Raw genomic sequence first — 15,741 nt, forward strand, 5'->3', positions numbered from 1 at the left:
CCCATTGTCCCCCCCATTGACCCCCCCACAGACCCCCATTGACCCCGCATTGATCCCCCCACAGACCCCCATTGACCCCCGCATTGATTCCCCCATTGCCCCCCCCATTGACCCCCGCATTGACCCCCCCACAGACCCTCCGCCGGGAGATCCAGGTGCATCGCCCGCGCGTGGCCGAGGTTCTGGAGCGCGCCGGGGCCGTGGCCTCCATCCGCAGCCCCGAGGCCGAGGGCGTGCGGCGGCTGCAGGAGCGCCTGGGCTCGCTCTGGGGGGAGCTGCAGGAGCAGGCGGAGCGGCGGCAGCAGGCGCTGGACGCCACCTTCCAGCTGGAGCAGTACAAGTGCGACGTGGCCGAGGTGGAGGCCTGGCTCGGGGAGCAGGAGCTGCTGCTCATGAGCGACGACAAGGGCAAGGTGCCCGCGGTGCGCCCCAATGGAGGGGTCGGGAGGATGGGATGGGGTGCGGGATGCTCGTGGACCTCATGGAGAGTGCAGGAGGATGGATGGGATGAGGGATGCACGTGGACCACGTGGAGAGCTGAAGAGGATGGGTGGGATGAGGGATGCCCATGGACCACATGGAGAGCTCAGGAGGATGGATGGGATGAGGGATGAGCATGGGGAGCTCAGGAGGATGGATGGGATGAGGGATGTGCATGGACCACATGGAGAGCTTCAGGAGGATGGATGGGATGAAGGATGCAGGTGGAGAGCTCAGGAGGGTGGATGGGATGAGGGATGCAGGTGGAGAGCTCAGGAGGATGGATGGGATGAGGGATGTGCATGGACCACATGGAGAGCTCAGGAGGATGGATGGGATGAGGGATGCAGGTGGAGAGCTCAGGTGGATGAATGGGATGAGAGATGCAGGTGGGGAGCTCAGGAGGATGGATGGGATGAGGGATGTGCATGGACCACATGGAGAGCTCAGGAGGATGGATGGGATGAGGGATGTGCATGGACCACATGGAGAGCTCAGGAGGATGGATGGGATGAGGGATGTGCATGGACCACATGGAGAGCTCAGGAGGATGGATGGGATGAGGGATGTGCATGGACCACATGGAGAGCTGAAGAGGATGGATGGGATGGGAGGATGTGAGTGGGGAGCTCAGGAGGGTGGATGGGATGAGGGATGCATGTGGGGAGCTCAGGAGGATGGATGGGATGAGGGATGCAGGTGGGGAGCTCAGGAGGATGGATGGGATGAGGGATGCAGGTGGAGAGCTCAGGAGGATGGATGGGATGAGGGATGCCCATGGGGAGCTCAGGAGGATGGATGGGATGAGGGATGTCCATGGGGAGCTCAGGAGGATGGATGGGATGAGGGATGCAGGTGGAGAGCTCAGGAGGATGGATGGGATGAGGGATGTGCATGGACCACATGGAGAGCACAGGAGGATGGATGGGATGAGGGATGCCCATGGGGAGCTCAGGAGGATGGATGGGATGAGGGATGTGCATGGACCACATGGAGAGCTCAGGAGGATGGATGGGATGAGGGATGTGCATGGACCACATGGAGAGCTCAGGAGGATGGATGGGATGAGGGATGTGCATGGACCACATGGAGAGCACAGGAGGATGGATGGGATGAGGGATGTGCATGGACCACATGGAGAGCACAGGAGGATGGATGGGATGAGGGATGTGCATGGACCACATGGAGAGCTCAGGAGGATGGATGGGGTGAGGGATGCCCATGGGGAGCTCAGGAGGATGGATGGGGTGAGGGATGCCCATGGGGAGCTCAGGAGGATGGATGGGATGAGGGATGCAGGTGGAGAGCTCAGGAGGATGGATGGGATGAGGGATGCCCATGGGGAGCTCAGGAGGATGGATGGGATGAGGGATGTGCATGGGGAGCTCAGGAGGATGGATGGGATGAGGGATGTGCATGGACCACATGGAGAGCTCAGGAGGATGGATGGGATGAGGGATGTGCATGGACCACATGGAGAGCTCAGGAGGATGGATGGGATGAGGGATGTGCATGGACCACATGGAGAGCTGAAGAGGATGGATGGGATGGGAGGATGTGAGTGGGGAGCTCAGGAGGGTGGATGGGATGAGGGATGCATGTGGGGAGCTCAGGAGGGTGGATGGGATGAGGGATGCAGGTGGAGAGCTCAGGAGGATGGATGGGATGAGGGATGCAGGTGGAGAGCTCAGGAGGATGGATGGGATGAGGGATGCAGGTGGAGAGCTCAGGAGGATGGATGGGATGAGGGATGCCCATGGGGAGCTCAGGAGGATGGATGGGATGAGGGATGTCCATGGGGAGCTCAGGAGGATGGATGGGATGAGGGATGTGCATGGACCACATGGAGAGCTCAGGAGGATGGATGGGATGAGGGATGTGCATGGACCACATGGAGAGCTCAGGAGGATGGATGGGATGAGGGATGCCCATGGGGAGCTCAGGAGGATGGATGGGATGAGGGATGTGCATGGACCACATGGAGAGCTTCAGGAGGATGGATGGGATGAGGGATGCCCATGGGGAGCTCAGGAGGATGGATGGGATGAGGGATGCAGGTGGAGAGCTCAGGAGGATGGATGGGAAGGGGTAGAGATGCACTCTATGACTCCCATCCCACTGTATGGCTCCCATGCCACCCTATGGCTCTATGGCTCCCATCCCACTCTATGACTCCCATCCTACTCCATGACTCCCATGCCACCCTATGGCTCTATGACTCCCATTCCACTCTATGACTCCCACCCCACTCTATGGCTCCCATCCCACTCCATGACCCCCATCCCACTCCGTGATTCCCACCCCACCCTACGGCCCTACGCCTCCTATGACCCACAGGAGCCCATCTGTACGTGCCCCTGTGCACCCATTGCCCCCCCCAGGACGAGCAGAGCACCCTCCAGCTCCTCAAGAAGCACCTCCTGACCGAGCAGACGGTGGAGAACTACGAGGAAACCATCGCCCAGCTCTCGCGCCAGTGCCGGGCGCTGCTGGAGCTCGGCCACCCCCAAAGGTGGGGCGAGCTCCGGGTCGCCCATCCCCACAGGGCCAAAGGGGGGCACCCATGGGTGCTGGGCGCTCACCGGGCGCTGTGTCCCTTGCCCAGCGAACAGGTCAGCAGGCGGCAGTCGCAGGTTGACCGGCTGTACGTGTCTCTGAAGGAGCTGGTGGAGGAGCGCAAGGCCAAGCTGGAGCAGCAGTACTGGCTCTACCAGCTCAACCGCGAGGTGGACGAGCTCGAGCACTGGATCGCCGAGAAGGAGGTGGTGGCCGGGTCGCCGGAGCTGGGGCAGGACTTCGAGCACGTCACCGTGAGATGGGGTCCGGGACGGGGGACGGGGGGGTCCCCGGTGTGGGATGGGGGTGATGGGGGGTGGTGCTGGACCAGAGCGGGGTCTTGGTGTGGGTGCTGCTCCAGAGAAGGGGCCCTGGGGTTGCTGGGGATGCAGAGCTGCATCCTGGTGGTGGCAGCGTCAGTGCATCGTCCTGGGCGTCATCACGGGCATCATCCCTGCTCCATCCTGGGTACCATCAATGCATCGGCCCAGGCATCATCCCTGCTCCATGCTGGGTACCATCAATGCTCCATCCTGGGTACCATCAGTGCTCCATCCTGGGTACCATCAATGCATTGTCCTGGGCATCATCCTGGGCATCATCCCTGCTCCATGCTGGGTACCATCAATGCATCGTCCTGAGCATCATCCCTGCGCCATGCTGGGTACCATCAATGCATCGGCCCAGGCATCATCCCTGCTCCATGCTGGGTACCATCCCTGCTCCATCCTGGGTACCATCAATGCTCCATGCTGGGTGCCATCAATGCATCATCCTGGGCATCATCCCTGCTCCATGCTGGGTACCATCAATGCTCCATGCTGGGTGCCATCAATGCATCATCCTGGGCATCATCCCAGGCATCATCCTGAGCATCATCCCTGCTCCATGCTGGGTACCATCCCTGCTCCATCCTGGATACTATCAATGCATCATCCCAGGCACCATCCCTGCTCCATCCCAGGCACCACTCCAGCTCCATCCTGGGTACCGTCAATGCTCCATGCTGGGTACCATCAATGCATCGTCCTGGGCATCATCCCTGCTCCATCCTGGGTACCATCAATGCTCCATGCTGGGTACCATCAATGCATCATCCTGGGCATCATCCTTGCTCTATCATGGGCACCATCCCTGCTCCATCCCAGACATCAACCCTGCTCCATCCCAGGCACCATCCCATCTCCATCCTGGGGTTCCCAGCTCCATCCTGGATAACATCCCTGCTCCATCCCAGGCACCATCCCTGCTCCATCCCGGGCACCATCCCAGCTCCATCCCGGGTACCATCAATGCATCATCCCAGGCACCATCCCTGCTCCATCCTGGATAACATCCCTGCTCCATCATGGGCACCATCCCAGCTCCACCCCGGGTACCACCAATGCATCATCCCAGGCACCATCCCTGCTCCATCATGGGCACCATCCCAGCTCCACCCTGGGTACCACCAATGCATCATCCCAGGCACCATCCCAGCTCCATCCCGGCCTTCCCCTCTCCACCCGTGTCCCTCCTCCCTCCCTCACCCCCTTCCCCTCCCCGGCTCCCGCAGCTGCTGCAGGAGAAGTTCCTGGAGTTCGCCAGCGAGACGGGCAGCGTGGGGCAGGAGCGCATCGCCGCGCTCAACCAGATGGTGGACGAGCTCATCGACTACGGCCACGCCGACGCCGCCACCATCGCCGAGTGGAAGGACGGCGTCAACGAGGCCTGGGCCGAGCTGCTGGAGCTGATGGAGACGCGGGCGCAGATGCTGGCGGCCTCGCACGAGCTCCACAAGTTCTTCAACGACTGCAAGGAGCTCCTGGCGCAGATCGAGGAGCGCCGGCGGCGGCTGCCGGAGCTGGCGGCGCGCGACGGCCGCGGCTCCGCCGGCGCCTTGCAGCGGGCGCTGGGCGCCTTCGAGCACGACGTGGAGGTGCTGGTGAGCCAGGTGCGGCGGCTGCAGGAGGCGGCGGCGCAGCTCCGCACCCTCTACGCCGGAGACAACGCCGAGGCCATCGCGGCGCGGGAGCAGGAGGTGCTGCGCGCGTGGAAGGAGCTGCTGGCAGCCTGCGAGCGCTGCCGGCTCCACGTGGCCGGCGTCGCCGAGCGCATCCGCTTCGTGGGCGCCGCCAGGGACCTGCTGGCCTGGATGGACGGGGTCCTGCAGCAGATGGGAGCCGGGGACAAGCCCAGGTAGGGGGGGGAGAGGAGCATGGCCCACCCCAAGGACCCATTTCCCACCCCAAGGACCCATTTCCCACCCCAAGGACCCATTTCCCACCCCAAGGACCCATTTCCCACCCCAAGGACCCATTTCCCACCCCAAGGACCCATTTCCCACCCCAAGGACCCATTTCCCATCCCAACGACCATATCCCACCCCAAGGACCCATTTCCCACCCCAAGGACCCATTTCCCACCCCAAGGACCCATTTCCCACCCCAAGGACCCATTTCCCACCCCAAGGACCCACCCCAAGGACCCACTTCCCACCCCAAGGACCCATTTCCCACCCCAAGGACCCATTTCCCACCCCAAGGACCCATTTGCCATCCCAAGGACCATGTCCCATTCCAAGGACCATGTCCCATTCCAAGGACCCATATCCCATCCCAACGACCATGTCCCACCCTAAGGACCCATTTCCCATCCCAACGACCATGTCCCACCCTAAGGACCCATTTCCCGACCCAAGGACCCATTTCCCATCCCAAGGACCATGCCCCATTCCAAGGACCCGTGACCTGTGCTAACATCCCATGTCCTGTGCCAAGGTCCCATGTCCTGGCCCATCCATGGCACCAAGACCCTGTGTCCCATCCCATCCCAAGCTCAAGACCCATGTCCTACCTCATCCCAAGGCCCCATGTCCTGGCCCACCCATGGCACCAAGGCCCCATCCCGCCCATGGCACCAAGGCCCCACATCCTGCCCCATCCCAAGGACACGGAGACCCTCACCGTGGCCTCTCCCCCCCTTTCAGGGACGTCTCCTCGGTGGAGCTGCTGATGAGCGACCACCAGAGCCTCAAGAACGAGATCGAGGCCCGAGCCAAGAGCATCTCCAGCTGCCTGGAGCTGGGCAAGAGCCTCATCCTCAGCAAGAGCCCAGCGGCCGATGAGGTGCAGCCATTGACGGGTCCTAACCCATTGGGGGGGTCCCAGCTCATTGGGGGGATCCCAGCCCATTGAGGAGGTCCCAACCCATTTGGGAGGTCCCAACCCATTGAAGAGGTCCCAACCCACTAAGGAGGTCCCAACCCATTGGGGATCCCAGCCCATTGAGGAGGTCCCAACCCATTTGGGAGGTCCCAACCCATTGAAGAGGTCCCAACCCATTGGGAGGGTCCCAGCTTATTGGGGGGATCCCAGCCCATTGAGGAGGTCCCAACCCATTTGGGAGGTCCCAACCCATTGAAGAGGTCCCAACCCATTGAGGAGGTCCCAACCCATTGAGGAGGTCCCAACCCATTTGGGAGGTCCCAACCCATTTGGGAGGTCCCAACCCATTGAGGAGGTCCCAACCCATTTGGGAGGTCCCAACCCATTTGGGAGGTCCCAACCCATTGAGGAGGTCCCAACCCATTGAGGAGGTCCCAACCCATTTGGGAGGTCCCAACCCATTGAGGAGGTCCCAACCCATTGAGGAGGTCCCAACCCATTTGGGAGGTCCCAACCCATTGAAGAGGTCCCAACCCATTGGGGATCCCAACCCATTGAGGAGGTCTCAACCCATTGAGGAGGTCCCAACCCATTGGGGATCCCAACCCATTGAGGAGGTCTCAACCCATTGAGGAGGTCCCAACCCATTGTGGATCCCAATCCATTGAGGAGGTCCCAACCCCTTGGGGATCGCAACCCATTGAGGAGGTCCCAACCCCTTGTGGATCCCAACCCATTGAGGAGGTCCCAACCCATTGAAGAGGTCCCAACCCACTGAGGAGGTCCCAACCCATTGAGGAGGTCCCAACCCATTGAGGAGGTCCCAACCCATTGGGGTGTCCCAACCCATCGGAAATCCCAACTCATGGGGTGAACCCAACCCATTGGGGATCCCAACCCATTCCGGAGGGTTCCAACCCATTATGGGGATCCCCACCCATTGCAGTTGCCCCAACCCCTGCAGATCAAAGCCCACGTGGAAAAGCTGCTCACGAAGAAGAAAGAGATGTTGGAGACGTGGGACAAGCACTGGGAGTGGCTGCAGCAGAGTGAGTGCCCCACAGGGTGGGCGCCGGTGGTGGGGGTGATGGTGACTGCATGCGGTACCCACGGTCCCTGAGGTGATGGTGACTGCATGTGGTACCCGTGGTGATGGAGGTGATGGTGACCGCGTGTGGTACCCGTGGTGATGGAGGTGATGGTGACTGCATGTGGTACCCATGGTGATGGAGGTGATGGTGACTGCATGTGGTACCTGTGGTGATGGAGGTGATGGTGACTGCATGTGGTACCCGTGGTGATGGAGGTGATGGTGACCCCATGCGGTACCCGTGGTGATGGAGGTGATGGTGACTGCATGTGGTACCTGTGGTGATGGAGGTGATGGTGACTGCATGTGGTACCCGTGGTGATGGAGGTGATGGTGACTGCATGCGGTACCTGTGGTGATGGAGGTGATGGTGACCCCATGCAGTACCTGTGGTGATGGAGGTGATGGTGACTGCATGTGGTACCCGTGGTGATGGAGGTGATGGTGACTGCATGTGGTACCCGTGGTGATGGAGGTGATGGTGACTGCATGTGGTACCCGTGGTGATGGAGGTGATGGTGACTGCATGTGGTACCCATGGTGATGGAGGTGATGGTGACCCCATGCGGTACCTGTGGTGATGGAGGTGATGGTGACTGCATGTGGTACCCGTGGTGATGGAGGTGATGGTGACTGCATGTGGTACCCGTGGTGATGGAGGTGATGGTGACTGCATGTGGTACCTGTGGTGATGGAGGTGATGGTGACTGCATGTGGTACCCGTGGTGATGGAGGTGATGGTGACTGCGTGTGGTACCTGTGGTGATGGAGGTGATGGTGACTGCATGTGGTACCCGTGGTGCTGGAGGTGATGGTGACCGCGTGCGGTGCAGTAGGTGACCGTATGCGGTACCTACAGTGCTGGAGGTGATGGTGACCGCGTGCGGTGCAGTAGGTGACCGTATGCGGTACCTACAGTGCTGGAGGTGCACCAGTTCGCCCAGGAGGCCGTGGTGGCCGACGCGTGGCTGACGGCGCAGGAGCCGCTGCTCCGGAGCCAGGAGCTGGGCAGCAGCGTGGACGAGGTGGAGCAGCTCATCCGGCGCCACGAGGCTTTCCGCAAGGCGGCCGCGGCTTGGGAGGAAAAGTTCAGCTCCTTGAGGAGGCTCACGACGGTGAGGGCAGCGCAGGGCAGCCCCGGGCCTCATCCCATCCCCATCCCCATCCCATCCCCATCCCATCCCCATCCCATCCATTCCCATCCCCATCCCATCCCCATCCCATCCCCATCCCCATCCCATCCATCCCCATCCCATCCCCATCCCATCCCCATCCCATCCCCATCCATCCCCATCCCATCCCCACCCAACCCCATCCCGCTCCCCATCCAACCCCATCTCATCCCCATCCAACCCCATCCCATCCCATCTCCATCCCCATCCCCACCCACATCCATCCCCATCCCCATCCCCATCCCATCCCCATCCCCATCCCATCCCATCCCCATCCCATCCCATCCCCATCCCATCTCCATCCCCATCCCCATCCCCACCCCATCCCCATCCCATCCCCACCTCCCTCACCCATTCCCCCCTCCCCACAGCTCGAGAAGCTCCGCGCCGAGCAGACCAAGCAGCCCCCGACCCCTCTCCTGAGCCGCAAGTTCCCGGGGGCCCCCTCGGGGGCCCCAACGGCGCCAGAACCGGGACCAGAACCGGGACCGGAACCGGGACCAGAACCGGGACCGGGACCAGGACCGGGACCGGGATCGGGACCGGGATCGGGACCGGAGCCGCGTGTGGGGCTCGTGCGCCAGGAGCTGCGCCCCGAGCGGCTGCAGCCGCAGCGCGACCGCGTCCAGGCCCCCCCGGGGGCCTCGGAGCCGCCTCCCACCGGGGACCCCCCCCCAGCGGAGCCCGAGGCGGCGGCCGAGCCCCGGCCGGGGCTGCTGGAGCGGAGACGGGAGCGGAGGGAGCGGCGCTTGGAGAGGCAGGAATCGAGCGAGCCCGAGGCGCGCCCCGACGGGAAAGGGTGAGGGACGGGAGCGGGAGCGGGATGGGGAGGGACGGGAGCGGGACCGGGATGGGGAGGGACGGGAGCGGGACGGGGATGGGGATGGGGATGGGGATGGGGATGGGGAGGGACGGGAGCGGGACCGGGATGGGGATGGGGAGGGACGGGAGCGGGAGCGGGATGGGGAGGGACGGGAGCGGGACCGGGATGGGGAGGGACGGGAGCGGGACCGGGATGGGGAGGGACGGGAGCGGGACCGGGATGGGGAGGGACGGGAGCGGGACCGGGATGGGGAGGGACGGGAGCGGGAGCGGGATGGGGAGGGACGGGAGCGGGACCGGGATGGGGATGGGGAGGGAGTGGGGTGGGGATGGGGAGGGACCGGGATGGGGAGGGAGCGGGTTCGGGATGGGGATGGGGAGGGAGCGGGTCAGGGATGGGGATGGGGAGGGAGCGGGATGGGGATGGGGAGGGACGGGACCGGGACCGGGATGGGGATGGGGATGGGGATGGGGAGGGAGCGGGACCGGGATGGGGATGGGGATGGGGAGGGACCATTATGGGGATGGGGAGGGAGCGGGTCAGGGATGGGGATGGGGAGGGACCAGAGCTGGACCGGTGCCCCCCGCATCACCCCGGCTCCCCCGCAGCAAAGCGACCCTGGCTGACATCGTGGAGCAGCTGCAGGAGAAGGAGGCGGGAGGCCCCGTGCCGGCTTCGGTGAGGAGAGAGGGACCCCCCCCCCGTGTCCCCTTGGGAGTCCCCTTTGGGGGCCCCTCCACTTCTGCACGGCATCCCCTTGGCATCACATTGATGTCCCCTTGGCATCACATTGATGTCCCCTTGGTATCCCTTTGACATCCATTGACATCCATTGGTGTCCCCTTGGCATCCTCTTGGCATCCATTGGCATCCCCTTGACATCCATTGGCGTCCCCTTGACATCCATTGGCATCCCCTTGACATCCATTGGCGTCCCCTTGACATCCATTGTCGTCCCCTTGACATCCATTGGCGTCCCCTTGACATCCATTGGTGTCCCCTTGCCATCCATTGGCATCCCCTTGACATCCATTGGCGTCCCCTTGACATCCATTGGCGTCCCCTTGACATCCATTGGCATCCCCTTGACATCCATTGGCGTCCCCTTGCCATCCATTGGTGTCCCCTTGACATCCATTGGCGTCCCCTTGACATCCATTGGTGTCCCCTTGACATCCATTGGCGTCCCCTTGACATCCATTGGCATCCCCTTGACATCCATTGGCGTCCCCTTGCCATCCATTGGCGTCCCCTTGCCATCCATTGGCATCCCCTTGCCATCCATTGGCGTCCCCTTGACATCCATTGGCGTCCCCTTGACATCCATTGCCATCCATTGGTGTCTCTTTGGTGTCCCCTCCCTGTCCCCCCCCCCACCTCCTCCATCCCCCCCCCCCCCCATCTCTGCAGCCTCGGGACCGGGACCCCCCTCGCCTTCCCCCCGGCGCCGAGGCGCTGCCGGAGCGACCCCCACGTCCGGACCGGCCCCGCGCCCGCGACCGCCCCCGACCGCGCCGGCGGCCCCGGCCCAAGGACCCGGCGCAGGGCCCCGGGGAGCCGCGGCGCTCGCGCTCGGCCCCGGCCCAGGGCAGCAGCGCCCCGGCCCCACCGCCCCCCCCCAGCCACACCGTCACCCACGAGGGCTTCCTCCTGCGCAAGCACGAGCAGGACGGGGCCAAGAAGGCCTCCAACAGGTTGGTGGGGGGCCAAGGGGGTACCAGGGGATGGGGGCATCCGTGGGGCCGGGGGCAACAGGGGATGGGGGTATCCATGGGGAGGGGGCAACTGGGGATCCATCAATGGAGAGGGGTCACCAATGGTTGGGATCCATCAACGGAGAGGGTTCATCAAGGGTTGGGATCCATCAATGGAGAGGGTTCATCAAGAAACCCATCAATGGAGAGGGTTCATCAAGGGTTGGGGTCCATCAATGGAGAGGGTTCATCAAGGGATCCATCAATGGAGAGGGTTCATCAAGAAACCCATCAATGGAGAGGGTTCATCAAGGGATCCATCAATGGAGAGGGTTCATCAAGGGACCCATCAATGGAGAGGGTTCATCAAGGGTTGGGATCCATCAACGGAGAGGGTTCATCAAGAGACCCATCAATGGAGGGGGTTCATCAAGGGTTGGGATCCATCAATGGAGAGGGTTCATCAAGGGTTGGGACCCATCAATGGAGAGGGTTCATCAAGGGTTGGGACCCATCAATGGAGAGGGTTCATCAAGGGTTGGGGTCCATCAATGGAGAGGGTTCATCAAGGGTTGGGGTCCATCAATGGAGAGGGTTCATCAAGGGTTGGGGTCCATCAATGGAGAGGGTTCATCAAGGGTTGGGATCCATCAATGGAGAGGGTTCATCAAGGGTTGGGATCCATCAACGGAGAGGGTTCATCAAGAGACCCATCAATGGAGAGGGTTCATCAAGGGATCCATCAATGGAGAGGGTTCATCAAGGGTTGGGATCCATCAATGGAGAGGGTTCATCAAGGGATCCATCAATAGAGAGGGTTCATCAAGAGTTGGGATCCATCAATGGAGAGGGTTCATCAAGAAACCCATCAATGGAGAGGGTTCATCAAGAGACCCATCAATGGAGAGGGTTCATCCAGAGACCCATCAATGGAGAGGGTTCATCAAGAGACCCATCAATGGAGAGGGTTCATCAAGAAACCCATCAATGGAGAGGGTTCATCAAGAAACCCATCAATGGAGAGGGTTCATCAAGGGCTGGGATCCATCAATGGAGAGGGTTCATCAAGAGACCCATCAATGGAGAGGGTTCATCCAGAGACCCATCAATGGAGAGGGTTCATCCAGAGACCCATCAATGGGAAGGGTTCACAAGGGTTGGGACCCATCAATGGAGCAGGGTCACCAATGGTTGGGTCCCATCAACAGAGCGGGTCCCCCATGAGACCCCCCAGTGCCTGCCCTTGACCTCCCTGACCCACACCACCCAACCCGCCCCCCCCCATTGCTGCCCCCCAGGTCCTGGGTGAACCTTTACTGCGTGCTGAGCAAGGGGGACCTGGGCTTCTACAAGGACGCCAAGGGCCCGGCCTCGGGCAGCACCCACGGCGGGGAGCCCCTGCTCAGCCTCCACCGCGCCACCAGCGAGGTGGCCACCGACTACAAGAAGAAGAAGAACGTCTTCAAGCTCCGGTGAGCTGCGGTGCTCCTATGGGGCACGGGGAGGGGGGGCGCTATGGGGCAGGAGGAGTGGGGACTATGGGGTAGGAGGAGGGGGGATATGGGGCTATGGGGCAGGAGGGCTGGGGACTATGGGGTAGGAAGAGGGGGGATATGGGGCTATGGGGCAGGAGGAGTGGGGAGCTATGGGGTAGGAGGAGGGGGATATGGGGCTATGGGGCAGGAGAGGTGGAGACTATGGGGTAGGAAGAGGGGGGATATGGGGCTATGGGGCAGGAGAGGTGGAGACTATGGGGTAGGAGGAGGGGGGATATGGGGCTATGGGGCAGGAGGGGTGGAGACTATGGGGTAGGAGGAGGGGGGATATGGGGCTATGGGGCAGGAGGAGTGGGGACTATGGGGTAGGAAGAGGGGGGATATGGGGCTATGGGGCAGGAGGAGTGGGGAGCTGTGAGATGGGGTGGCTATGGGGTAGGAGGAGGGGGGCTATGGGGCAGGAGAGGTGGGGGGCTATGGGTTAGGAGGGCTGGGGGGCTATGGGGCAGGAGGGGTGGGGACTATGGGGTAGGAGGAGGGGGGATATGGGGCTATAGGGCAGGAGGGGTGGGGGGCTATGGGGGAGGAGGAGGGGGGATATGGGGCTATGGGGCAGGAGGGGTGGGGGGCAATGGGGTGAGGGGCCTGTGGGGCAGGAGGGGGGGGCTATGGGGCAGTGCTGGAGCGGGGCCTTCTCATGTAGGACCAGCGATGGGAGCGAGTTCCTGCTGCAAGCCAAGGATGAGGTGGGTGCCGATGGGGGGGTTGGGGTTCTGATGGGGGGGGGTCTCTGGTGCTGGTTTGGGGTCTCCGATGCCCTTTTTGGTGTCTCTGACACCGGTTTTGGGGTCTCCGATGGTGGTTTTGGTGTTTCTGGTGCTGTTTTGGGGTCTCTGACACCGGTTTTGGGGTCTCCGATGGTGGGTTTGGTGTTTCTGGTGCTGTTTTGGTGTCTCTGACACCGGTTTTTGGGTCTCCGATGGTGGTTTTGGTGTTTCTGGTGCTGTTTTGGTGTCTCTGACACCGGTTTTGGGGTCTCCGATGGTGGTTTTGGTGTTTCTGGTGCTGGTTTGGGGTCTCTGACACCGGTTTTGGGGTCTCCGATGGTGGTTTTGGTGTTTCTGGTGCTGGTTTGGTGTCTCTGACACCGGTTTTGGGGGTCTCCGATGGTGGGTTTGGTGTTTCTGGTGCTGTTTTGGTGTCTCTGACACCGGTTTTGGGGTCTCCGATGGTGGTTTTGGTGTTTCTGGTGCTGTTTTGGGGTCTCTGACACCGGTTTTGGGGTCTCCGATGGTGGTTTTGGGTCTCTTCCATCATTTTTGGTCTCTCTGATGCCATTTTGGGGTCTCTTTCACACTTTTGGGGGTCTCTTGGGGTCTCTGACGCTGCTTTTGTGTTCCTGACCCCGTTTTTGGTGTCCCTGACCCCGGTTTTGTGTCTCTGACCCCATTTTTGTGCCTCTTTCACCCTTTTTCTCCCTCTTTCACCATTTTTCTCTTTCACCATTTTTTGTGTCTCTGAACCCATTTTTGTGCCTCTTTCACCATTTTTTGTGTCTCTGACCCCATTTTTGTGCCTCTGACCCCATTTTTGTGCCTCTTTCACCATTTTTTGTGCCTCTGACCCCATTTTTGTGCCTCTTTCACCATTTTTGGTGTCTCTGACCCCATTTTTGTATCCCTTTCCCTGTTTCCCTCTCCCTTTCCCCATCCCCATCCCCATCCGCTTTCCCTTCCCCTCTCCCGTTCCCGTCCCCATCCCCCTTCCTGTTCCCTTTCCTGTTCCCGCCCCGTTTCCCTGTTCCCCTTTCCCCGTCCCCGTTCCCGTTTCCCTCCCCCTTTCCCCATCCCCGTCCCCTTTCCCTGTTCCCGCCCCCATCCCCGTTTCCCCTTTCTCATTCCCGTTTCCCCTTTCCCTTTTCCCCATCCCCGTCCCCGTTCCCATCCCCATCCCTGTTCCCGTTCCCATCCCCGTTCCCGTTTCCCCGTTCACCTTTCCCCTTTCCCTATCCCCGTCCCCGTTCCCATCCCCGTTCACCTTTCCCCGTTCCCGTTTCCCCTTTCCCCATCCCCGTCCCCGTTCCCATCCCCATCCCTGGTCCCGCTCCCATCCCCGTTCCCGTTTCCCTGTTCCCGTTTCCCCTTTCCCCATCCCCGTCCCCGTTCCCATCCCCATCCCTGTTCCCGTTCCCATCCCCGTTCACCTTTCCCCGTTCACCTTCCCCCTTTCCCCATCCCCGTCCCCGTTCCTATCCCCGTTCCTGTTTCCCCTTTCCCCATCCCCATCCCCGTTCCCATCCCCATCCCTGTTCCCGTTTCCCCGTTCACCTTCCCCCTTTCCCCATCCCCGTCCCCTTTCCCATTTCCCCGTTCCTGTTTCCCCTTTCCCCGTCCCCGTCCCCATTCCCCGTTCCCCTTTCCCCTTTCCCCATCCCCTTTCCCATTCCCGTTTCCCCGTTTCCCATCCCCGTTCCCCGTTCCTGTTCCCCTTTCCCCGTTTCCCCTTTCCCCGTTCCCGTTTCCCCATCCCCGTTTCCCCGTTCCTGTTCCCGTCCCCGTTCCCCCTTTCCCATTCCCGTTTCCCCATTCCCGTTTCCCCGTTTCCTATCCCCGTTCCCCGTTCCCGTCCCCGTTCCCCCTTTCCCCTTTCCCTGTCCCCGTTCCCATTCCCGTTTCCCCTTTCCCGTTCCCATCCCCGTTCCCGTTCCCGTCCCCGTTCCCCCTTTCCCATTCCCGTTTCCCCCTTCCCGTTCCCATCCCCATTCCCGTTTCCCCATCCCCGTTCCCGTTTCCCCGTTCCCGTCCCCGTTCCCCCTTTCCCCTTTCCCCATTCCCGTTTCCCCGTTTCCCATCCCCGTTCCCGTTTCCCCGTTCCCGGTCCCGGCTCCCTCCCGCAGGAGGAGATGCGGGCCTGGCTGCGCGCCCTGGCCGCCAGTACCCAGGAGCACCAGGAGGTGGCGCGCTGGCACCAGGCGCTCACCACCTCCTCCACCGACGAGGGCGCCCCCCGGCGGGAGGGCGAGCGGCGCCCCAGCGCCTCCGGGCGGCGGAAGTGACCCCCCCATAGGGACCCCCCCATGGGGACACCTCCATAGGGAACCCCCATAGGGACCCCCCCATGGGGACACCCCCTATAGGGACACCCCCATAGGGACACCCCATAGGGACCCCCATAGGGACACCCCATAGGGACACCCCATAGGGACCCCCATAGGGACACCCCATAGGGAACCCCCATGGGGACACCCCATAAGGACACCCCCATAGGGACCGCCCCATGGGGAC

The 15,741-nt window shown here is 62.1% G+C and overlaps 1 protein-coding gene across 1 annotated transcript; it reads left to right on the plus strand.

The window, feature by feature from the left end:
• Nucleotides 1–134: 134 nt before the first annotated feature.
• On the plus strand, nucleotides 135–15,587 carry LOC134157351 (spectrin beta chain, non-erythrocytic 4-like; the record flags this gene model as incomplete). Its single annotated transcript, XM_062606200.1, has 13 exons — nucleotides 135–413; nucleotides 2,862–2,992; nucleotides 3,086–3,290; nucleotides 4,592–5,214; nucleotides 6,005–6,143; nucleotides 7,147–7,231; nucleotides 8,191–8,387; nucleotides 8,816–9,243; nucleotides 9,876–9,945; nucleotides 10,678–10,961; nucleotides 12,260–12,433; nucleotides 13,161–13,203; nucleotides 15,354–15,587. Coding segments are annotated over 13 exons (2,817 nt in total), but the record flags the coding sequence as incomplete, so codon positions are not given.
• Between the last annotated feature and the right edge of the window lie 154 nt (nucleotides 15,588–15,741).

This window comes from Pezoporus occidentalis, unplaced genomic scaffold (assembly GCF_034315485.1).
Source record: "Pezoporus occidentalis ecotype Australia unplaced genomic scaffold, CSIRO_AGI_Poc_V1 ctg940, whole genome shotgun sequence".
NCBI lineage: Eukaryota > Metazoa > Chordata > Aves > Psittaciformes > Psittacidae > Pezoporus > Pezoporus occidentalis.